Source organism: Neomonachus schauinslandi, chromosome 12 (assembly GCF_002201575.2).
Source record: "Neomonachus schauinslandi chromosome 12, ASM220157v2, whole genome shotgun sequence".
NCBI classification, from domain to species: domain Eukaryota; kingdom Metazoa; phylum Chordata; class Mammalia; order Carnivora; family Phocidae; genus Neomonachus; species Neomonachus schauinslandi.
Window position 1 is genome coordinate 104,481,381 of NC_058414.1, and position 10,371 is coordinate 104,491,751.

General features: G+C 55.1%; 1 protein-coding gene across 1 annotated transcript in view; it reads right to left on the reverse strand.

The window, feature by feature from the left end:
- Positions 1–10,371, reverse strand: part of PTPRN2 (protein tyrosine phosphatase receptor type N2) — a 628,914-nt gene that overhangs the window by 3,080 nt on the left and 615,463 nt on the right. Inside the window, exon 24 of the mRNA XM_044920028.1 lies at positions 4,091–4,164. Coding sequence (XP_044775963.1) covers positions 4,091–4,164 — 74 coding nt within the window. The remainder of the gene's footprint in view (positions 1–4,090; positions 4,165–10,371) is intronic.

Consider the following 10,371-nt stretch of genomic DNA (forward strand, 5'->3'; position numbering starts at 1 on the left):
CACACATGTAACTATGCACACATGCATGCGTGTGCACGTGTACGTTCATAGGTGCGCACACACATAGGTATGCACACATGCATGCGTGTGCACGTGTACGTTCATAGGTGCGCGCACACATAGGTATGCACATATGCATGCGTGTGCACGTGTACGTTCATAGGTGCGCGCACACATAGGTATGCACACATGCATGTGTGTACATGCATGCATGCATGTGAACGGGGAAGATAGAGACACAGAGACTGAGGGGAACAATCTCAAGGTGCTGAGAGGGTTCTGATGGAGCAGGACATGGGTCGGGAGGCCCGGGGCTGTGAACTGGATTACACTTAATTCAATCAGTCCTTGTCTCTCCAGACCCCGAGCAGGATAGGGAGCCGGGCTTGCGGAGCAGAACAAGGATAGGGTGAAACCCAAATGCAGAGACGAGCTGGGGAGGGGCAGGAGGCGCAGTACCACACGTGAACACCGTGCGCACCCGCCGGGCCAACTGACATCACTACTTCCTGGGGACACACGGGTCAGTCGGCTTTCGAAGTGAACGTCGAAGAGAAAGTGTCGTTACGGAGAGCGTTCAGGCTTTTGGTTAAGGAGGCACCTTCACGAGATGAAGGGGACGGAGGGGGAGAGTCTGTGCCATGACACGCGTGGAGGAGGAGACATCGCTCACCTTGTGAAGTGCGTTGTTTCGCCTACATCCTGCGATTTCATCTCCCTTCCTAGAACGAGTGTTCTGTTGCGCTGACACACAGGCAGTGGTGGGGGTTGGGTGACATCTCCTTCTGCTCGGGTCTCCCGGGCCGTAACCCCGTGCTGCCGCTCGCTTCTCAGCGTGTCCCCGCGGCCGGCGCCAGCTCCCCGGCCAGGGGCCGTGGCTTCCCTTCCTCTCCTCAGGCAGACGCACGGCAGGTGTCTGAGCTTCGTTTGACCGAGGGTTTGTTTCCAGGTGGAAAACCAGCTATCGGGGGCTTTTTTGAACATAAAGATGGAGTTGTGCGGTCAGGCTGTGCGCTGGGGGTTGGGGGGGCTCCATCCCCGGTCTGTTTTGTGTCTTCGGCTCACGTGGCGCAATCTGACTATATGGGTTTGAACAGCCCACAGGTGACCTTCTCTTGGCTTCTGTGGAAGAGTATTCAGATCGTATGGCACTATTTTTTCCCACAGAAATTTTCCTTTTGTTAAACTGAACTTCAGGGGAAGTTCCATTTCATGGAGTAATGTTGGGCAAAGCCGTCAAATTAAGACAGAATGGTGGCTTTGATGTGCTTATTTCCTTATACCTTGAAATTCTAGGAATTGCATTTACATACACACTTCCAGACAACTTTTGAACCCCACCCGAAGGAAGAGGGTCAATTCCTGCCGGGAAGCTACATGAGGCAAATTCTCTGCTCTCTGGATGCTTCATCTCCCTTCATCTCCACGGGGCCTGGGGGCTGCTCCCTGGGCCTCAGGACCCTGTGCCATGAGGGCCGAATGGTTTTTGCACTGTGTTATGCACCGTCCCCACGGTTTCGCCCAGATCCACCATGGAGTCTGTGTTTTGGGTGTCCTTGTATCGTCTGGGGTGTCCGGGGTGGAGGAGGCCTGCCTGGGAGGTACCCAGGTTCAGGGAGCGAAGAAGTGAGTCTTGAACTGACGATTTCCTGCAGGTTATCTGTGCAGTAGGAGACGGCGCAATGCAGCATCAAGATTTAGGCAGAGACAGAATCTGCTTTTCGTTCCTGGTTATAAACTGACGCTGCTCACCAGGCCCGGTTCTCAGGCCTCCGAGCCTCCTCCATGCCTTCTGGTGGCCCCGTGGGGCCAGACCATCCAGGGACAGTGCACTGACCCTGCAGTGCTGTGGCCCTCACGAGGCTACCACCAAGTGGCATGGTCAGGCTAGTGGGATGGACCTTCCCCGGGCACAAAACCTGCGGGTTATTTGTCACCTGCTGACATCATGATAAAGCACAACAACAAAGAGACGTGAACAGTACCAAATCTCTCCCCCAAGACACTGCTCGTTACCAAGAAGAATCACCTGGCGGACACCCCCTGAGCCGAGTGACCGAAGCTCACCTCCCTAGAAAGGAGATCAACCGGGGTCTCGTGCCTCCTTCTGGGACGTTCCTGCCCAAGATGCACAACCAGAACCCATCACAGGAACGTCAGACAAACCCAAGCAAGGGACAGTCTATGAAAACCAAGCCACACCTGTCAGTTCTCTTTTGAAGACCTCTCAAGGCCACCGAGCTGTCCCATTAGTTGAGATGTGGGAGATACGGCGACTGAGTGCTCAGGGGTGGTCTTGCTCCAGGGAAAGGCACTGGGGACATGGATGAGCTAGGACAAGGTCTGCACCCGAGTAAATGGCTCATACTGATGCTGGTTCTGGCCACGGTCACCTGTGGTTACATAAGGTGCTAGCAGTGGGAACCTAGTGAGGGCACATGGGAAGGATCTGTATTATTTCTGCACGTGTTTTGCAGGTCTGAAATAATTTCAAAACTTCAGATAAAAAAAAAAAACCCTAGGAAAACAAAGTGTGCCATGATTGATAAGCTTCCTTCACGCTAATCTAATGTGATTCTCGTGACCCGCATGCGTGCTACAGGGGACGGGGTGATCGCCCGGTGCCGGTGACAGCCCTTCGGGGCCGAGCGAGCACAGGGTGGGCTGCTTGTCCCACTGGCTCTGCTCGCACCCCCAGGTGCCGGAGCCTGGGTGGAGGTCACGGGCTGGGGCAGGCGCGGCTGCCGGGGGAAGGGCTCGGCCGGAGCAGTTCTTGAGTCTTTACGAGGCTTCTTGTGACTCTGCTTAGGATGGATTGTGGTTCTGTAAGAGACTGAAGTTAAATTTGCCTCGGTGCTTGGGGTTGACTTTGGCCATCAAGAACCAGCCCGGTGACTGTAAGGTATTTTAGGAAATGATCTTCCGGTTCAAAGGGTGCTCAGCTTAGCTTCCCGAGGTGCGTGGCTTCGTTCTCGACAGAGAGCTTGGGGTGTAGCTGTCTTCTCTCATCCAGCTCAGACCCCACGTGACGTGTGTCTTCTCATGGTAACATTCAGACAGAAAGGGGGCTGGGGGCTACTGGCACTTTCCGGGGGGAGCAGTGAGACCCCAGGAGGCAGGGTAAGCTCCCTGGGGCCCCAGAACCGTCACCACCAGGCACAAAGCACGGTCCTCGGGCCCTTGGGTCAGCCCCACTTCATAGGAGTGCTTTTTACAACCTACAGTCCTCTTAGGCATAAGGAAGTAATTTTGCAAGTGCATCTTTTAGTGATTTTGGCCTTTTGTCTAGGTGCTAATAGCACTGGGGTGTCAGGACTACCTTGAGAAAGGGAAGGTTCTGTATTTTACGACTTCAGTACCTTTATGGAACAGACGTGCGGGAGCTGTCGTGGTCGTTGGACACAGATACTTCCGAGTGCTAAAGGAACATCATGTTAAGCCCATTTCCAGCTCTGGTTAACCCAAAGCCAACCGGCAATCTTGGGTTTACTCTTGTTGCAAGCGTGGCCTTCTCAGTAAGTACGCAAATAAGCTATTTTGAGGTGTTTGAGGACCTGAGTACACCCAGGGACATCTGATGACCACACAACAGAGTTGTGGTTCTGTGGGCCAGAAATAGGGGGGTCTGGCAGAATGTTAGTGGATCTAGACCATTCCCCAGCAAGGGTGCTGGGGTTTGTCACTGACCTCTTTTTTTAAGATTCCCAAGTGAGTATGGAGACCAATGTGGCTCAATACCATGACCCTGAGATCATGACCTGAGCCGAAACCAGGAGTCAGACGCTTAACCGACTGAGCCACCCAGGCGCCCCTATCATGGCGCTCTTTTTGTAAAAATGTAATGCTCTCCCCCTTCCCCAAATCTGGTGGGGAGAGGGCTCCAAAGACTGGAGATCCAACTGCATCTGTTTTTGCTGAAATGCGGGTGGTTGCTGGAACCATGGGCCGCCCTCCTGGGAGGGGCCTTTCACTCCCGCCCGGGACCTGCGTGGGAGACGCTCGGTCCCCTTCTCCTCTCTCCTTGCTGGGAAACACCTGCAGAAAGACACCCCTGTCGCCCCCACCATCCCCGAGGACTGGCCGACAGTACCTTTGTCTGGACCATGCCCGGTCTCTGGTCCCTCAAGTGCTCCAGGGTCGCGGCGATGTCGATCTCCTTAGCGCCTGCAACAAACAACACACACAGATTGGGCCGGGCTCAGACACAAGATGACCCGCGCTCGGCTGTCCCTCGCCTGCGTCAGGCTCCCTTCAGGCTGAGAGGCCAATTCAAAATGATTACGCACATCCCTCAGCAGGCCTGGTGGGCACATGCCATGTCCGTGTTCGTCTAGAAAAACAAGGCGCACGGTTTTCGTGAGCATTCACTCAGGAACGCGGGGCTGAGACATGCTGTCAGATGCCCATCCAGGTACTTAAAACAGTCATTGCTATTAGAGACGACAACTTGATGATTTGTGTGTGTGTGTGTGTGTGGGGGGGCGCATTTAAAAGAATGTTTTAGAAATGGGAAGCATATAAGCTTTAATTTCAATCGTGTAGAATTTTTTTATTTCGAGTAATGAGAAATTAGACTAATAAATCTTTTCCATCTTATATTGGCTTTTAAAGGTGGAGCTCCCAGTGAGGGTTCCAAACGTTAAGAAAAGGTAGAGATGCCCTTGTGTGTGTTCACTGCAGAGTTTCACCGAGAGACCCCTCCCCACAGACAGCATCTCATCGCAGGTGATCCAGGCTTCACAGAAATAATACTATTTGGGTTTGAAACTTTAACCTTATCATTAATTCAACATGTGTTCTTGTTTTTCTATTTCTAGTAGACAGAAAACGGTGCTGGGTCCCAAGCCCACAAGCTTCTTACAGTTTAGGGAGCCAAGATGCGTCCGCCAACATGAAAATGCAAAATGTAGGAACTGGGAGCAGGTGGTCGCCCCCGAGGTGGACTGGGACCCACGTGCCAAACTAGGTGCCATGTTCCGAGCATTATCTCAGCTCGTTACCAGAACACAGTGGAATGGGAGCTGTAGAGGAGACCGAGGCTTATCCCCGTGGAACGGCCTGTCTCTGGTCACACAGAGCAGGTGGCCGCGACCATCGGCAGCCAGCCCGCAGCAGGCAGAGGGGCGAGAGGCCCTGACTGGCCCTTCTCTGTCTGCACAACCTAAGTGAGCACATTATTCCCCTCGGGCATAGAACCGGGACAGTGAACTTGGAAATTTCTAAGGTGGTTGTAATTTTTCAAGTCCTAGGGTTCTGGGGCTTATCCGGTGGGCTCCTGAGCACCCAGTGATGTTTTCCGAGCACAGCAGGTTGAGACGGGCAGAGAGGGAGGAGGTGGGCAGGGGAGGTCCTGGGAGGAAACACATCCCAACCAAACGTATCTGCACAAATAAAGGGGAATCAGCAGGAAGGACAGATGATCTGGCACCATGGCCCCGGGGCGGAGGGGCACCCTCGTGCCCTCACTCTCCACCCTCATCCTTGAGCAGACAGGATGGGAGTGCTCGCATCTCTTGAGGCTGGGGGGACAGCGTTCAGCACGTCGCGGGCTCACAGTGAATGAGGGGGCCTTATAGGCACTAAGCCGGCAGTCCTTCCAGATATGGAATACCATCCTACTGGGTATGGGAACACCACGAGTTTCCCCAAGTGTTAAATCAGGGCCTTCATAGGAAGGAGAAGAAATCCCCCTCTTGACAGCTAGACGGTCCCCCAGGGAGCTCGACAGCTGGGGTCCGCTGTGAAAGTCATTCAAGGAAAAGACAGGGGTCAATTTTGGGACATGCTCCTCTTCGGGTGTGGACGAGGCCACAATAAATACAATTTGTTTTAAAGGAAGCCCATGATTCTGTTGTGTCCCGTGGATCTATGTGTCTGTTTTTGTGCCGTTACCAGCCTGGCTTGATGATCACAGCTTTGTAATAGAGCTTGAAGTCCAGAATCATCTTTTTCTTTTCTTTTCTTTTTTAAAACATTTTGTTTATTTATTTGTCAGAGAGAGAGAGAGGGTGTGCACAAGCAGGGGGAGAGGCAGGCAGAGGGAGAAGAAGGCTCCCCACTGGGCAGGGAGCTCAATGCGGGACTCGATCCCAGGACCTGAGCCAAAGGAAGAGCTTAACTGACTGAGCCACCCAGGCACCCCTGGTTTTCTTCTTCAAGGTTGCTTTGGGTCTTTGGAGACTATTGTGGTTCCGTACACATTTTAGGATTTTTCTAGTTCTGTGGAAAGTGGTGGTGGTATTTTGATAAGGGTTACATTAAATGTGTAGATTGCTTTAGGTAGCATAGACATTTTAACAATGTTTGTCAAAAACAAATGAACAGGGGCGCCTGGGTGGCTCAGTTGGTTAAGCGACTGCCTTCGGCTCAGGTCATGATCCTGGAGTCCCGGGATCGAGTCCCACATCGGGCTCCCTGCTCAGCAGGGAGTCTGCTTCTCCCTCTGACCCTCCTCCCTCTCATGCTCTCTGTCTCTCATTCTCTCTCTCGCAAATAAATAAAATCTTATAAAAAAAAAACAAAAACAAATGAACATAGGAGAAGGGGGGAAAAGAGGAGAGAGGGAACTGAACTGTAAGAGACACAGACAGAACACACTGAGGGTTGATAGGGGAGGGGTGGGGAATGGGCTACATGGGTGATGGGCATTAAGGAAGGCTCTTGTTGTGATGAGCACCGGGTGTTGTGTGTAAGTGATGAGTCACTGAATTCTACTCCAGAAACCAACATTGCACTGTATGTTCACTAAAATTTAAATAAGAGAAGAAATTTCAACAACAGATCAAAAACAATAAATAGAAATAAAGGGAACCCACAAATCTGGGACAGTCTGAAACAAAGAGGTTTGCCCTGCTACCAGATGGGAAGATGGAGAAGAGAGGGAACTGAGCGGTCAGGTCTGGAGGCCACGGCCTGAGGATCCGCTGCCTCGCCTTCCCAGGTAGGCTGGGCCCTAGGGGCCCACGTGTGAGTTATGGGGCTAACCATGCACAGAAATTGGCTTCTTCAGGACACAAGCTTGCCTTAGGAAGATTAAACACTATGCGGAGAGGGAGTGAGGGGGAAACAGACTTCTTCCACACCACGTGTGGCACTGCTATTCTCCAGCTGGCGTGGTCAGAAGCACCAGGCGTGGGCAGCCGCAACCAGGCCTGCGGGAATGTTCCCCGGACCTGCGGTCCGGGGCCAGGTGCTTGCGGCACTTCCCTGCCCCAGGCTGAGGCTCCGCGCAGGTGTGGGGTCTCGAGCTGACACGGAGGGCCAAGCGTCCTTGCAGGATCCGACACGGAGCGACAAGGTGCGGTCATGATTCATGGTACCGACAGCAGGCTAGCTGCTCGCAGATTCCGGAGAATTAATCTGCTCGGTTACAGCCCACAGTAGCTTCCAGCCGGACTCGCAGCTACTTCCTCCTAGGACCTCGAGGCCCGCATTCGGATGCGTCAGGTGTGGGGCGGACCGTGGTGCAACAGACAGAGACGCATCCCAGTCCTTCCGAAATGAAATCCGAGGGCTTCATGTGGGATCCGGACTTAGAACCCCTCTCTTTTTAAGGCAGCTCGGGTCACTTTCTTTTGGTCCTTGAAGCTGGCTTTAAAACCCCTTCCAGCTGCTCTTTTATTCCGAGGGGCTGCTCTGTATGCTGGGGCTGTACAGAGGCCGTCCCTGCAGGAGGCCATGGCCGGGCTGGGGACATGTGCAGCCCTCCCTCCTGGGTGGCTGTCCGTGTGGACGATGGTTGCCGGCCGTTGTCCCGAGCCGGCAGGATCCTTGGATAAAATGCTACGAGGAATCTCTCTTGTTTTATTACATGATGAGGCCCTCTGGACCACTGTCTGTGAGGGAAGAGGAGGGACAGGACGGAAGCCTGATTGGGTCTTCCCTACACAAGGAGTTTAAACCACGCCCGGGGAGCTAGCTCAGAATCCCACTTCACCTGGAGCCAGTCTGACACTTGAGGAGGTCAAACCGACGCTTAAAAACGTCCAGAACTAAATTCGGGGAGTGATGGATTTATGAAGTCAGGTCAGTTGTGTGACGTGGATGGCTAATGTCCCCTTGCTTGTCAGGATTATGATAATAAGTTATTTGTGGTGTGTGCAGAGAGGGAAGTTTCCAGAACTCAGTCCGTGGTCTGTCGTGAGCGCTGGGGACACACGGGGAGGGTGGTGTGAGAAGGCGCTGCACCCCGCTCAGTGGCTTCTGAGCGTGTGGGGCCTCACGGAGCACCAAACAGAACCTGCATTGATAAAGCAGATCTGTGTGGGCCGGGAGGGCGGGGTGGGTGTGTGAGTCCTTCCTTACCTTATGAAGGGATTTATTTAAATACCCCCATATCTAGGAAGCTTCCTCTAGTGCATTTAAAATGGAACCCTCTCTTTTAAAAATTCCATCTTGCTGACAACATGTGAAATTCGAGGCGGACAGACCTACTGCGTGTGGTGCTCAAGTGGAAAAGCATGTAAACTGTCACAAAAAAAGAACACAGAAAAAGATTCCCATACAGAAGACGGAGCAGGAGCAAGACACAGGGGTGGTTTCTGGTGTTTCCCGCCCGAGAAGCGTCACAGGATCCGCGCTCTGCGGACCAGCGCAAGGTGTGCTCCCCGGATGCGGCTGCACAGCCCGGGACCCAGCACCACGGCCCCCTGCAGGCCGCCCGGCCCCCCACCCCGCCCGATGTCTTCCCCGCGGCCCTGCACGGTCGGCTAGTGCGCACACCCGGGCCCCATCCAGTGCGGCGCTCGATGGATATTCATCACCATTAGTCTCTACTTCACTCAGGGTCCATTGGTTCCCAAGTTTACGCACCGGCTAAATACATTTTTTTAAGACCAGAGAGGTTTTTAAGCCCTAGATAAAAAGTATTAATCGTTAAACAATGAACATCTAGAGAACACTAGTATGATTAAAGTATTAAAATTTGTTGTTTTGTTGTTGTTTTCTTTACAGCGAAAGGATGGATTTGAAGTTTAAGGAAACCAAGCTCTTGATGGGCTTGGCTTCCAGCTCTCTTGCCGTTTGCTCCCCGGCTGAGGGCTCATGCGGACTGTCCACCCACTTCCGCCAGCCCAGCCCCCTCGCAGGTGCACACGAGCGGGGGGTGGGGGTGGGGGGCGGCAGTGGCCTGCGCGTGCGCACTCCTCCGCACGGCTTCAGGCAGCCCGTTCCGTGGTGAGGCTGAATACACGTAAATGAGTTTCGTTACAGACTTTTTACCCACAGGTTAGCAAACGGCAGGAATCCCGTGTGCTCCTTTCCTCAAGGTAAAAAGACAAGGTGTGTCAAGTGTGCAAGAGGTGTGTTCACTTTGCACGAGCAGGTGGTCTCCGTTCTGCCGTCAGGAGGCGTCGAGCAACGGCTCTCTCTAGCTGAAGGCCTTCGAAGGTGCCAAGTGGCCCGACACCGCCCGAGGAGAGCGGGGCCCACCGCGCACGGCCAGAGCTCCGCCTCGGTCCGCAGGACAAGATCGGGCGGCTGTGGGCGCCACCCCCACGGGTGCGCGCATGCACACGCCCGATGCAGGCCCGCACACACCCGACACGCATGACCTGGGCTCGCACACGCCCGATGCAGGCCCGCACACACCCCACACGCATGACGCGGGCTCGCATACGCCCACGCGGGCTCGCACACGCCCGACACGCATGACGCGGGCTCGCACATGCCCGACACGCATGACGTGGGCTCGCACACGCCCACGCGGGCTCGCACACGCCCACGCGGGCTCGCACACGCCCGACCTGGGCTCCCACACGCCCGATGCAGGCCTGCACACACCCGACACATATGACGCGGGCTCGCACATGCCCACGCGGGCCCGCACACGCCTGACACGCATGACGCGGGCTCGCACACGCCCGAGGGGGCTTGCACACGCCCGACACGCATGACGCGGGCTCGCACTCGCCTGACCTGGGCTCGCACACACCCGATGCAGGCCCGCACACACCCGACACGCATGACACGGGCTCGTACACGCCCACACGGGCTCGCACACGCCTGACACGCATGACCCGGGCTCGCACACGCCCGACTCAGGCTCGCACACGCCCGAGGGGGCTTGCACACGCCCGACACGCATGACGTGGGCTCGCACTCGCCCGAGCTGGGCTCGCACACGCCCGATGCAGGCCCGCACACACCCGACACACATGACGCGGGCTCGTACACGCCCACACGGGCTCGCACACACCTGACACGCATGACCCGGGCTCGCACACGCCCACATGGGCTCGCACATGCCTGACACGCATGACGCGGGCTCGCACACACCCGACACGCATGACGCGGGCTCGCACTCGCCCGACCTGGGCTCGCACAGGCCCGATGCAGGCCCGCACACACCCGACACGCATGACGCGGGCTCGC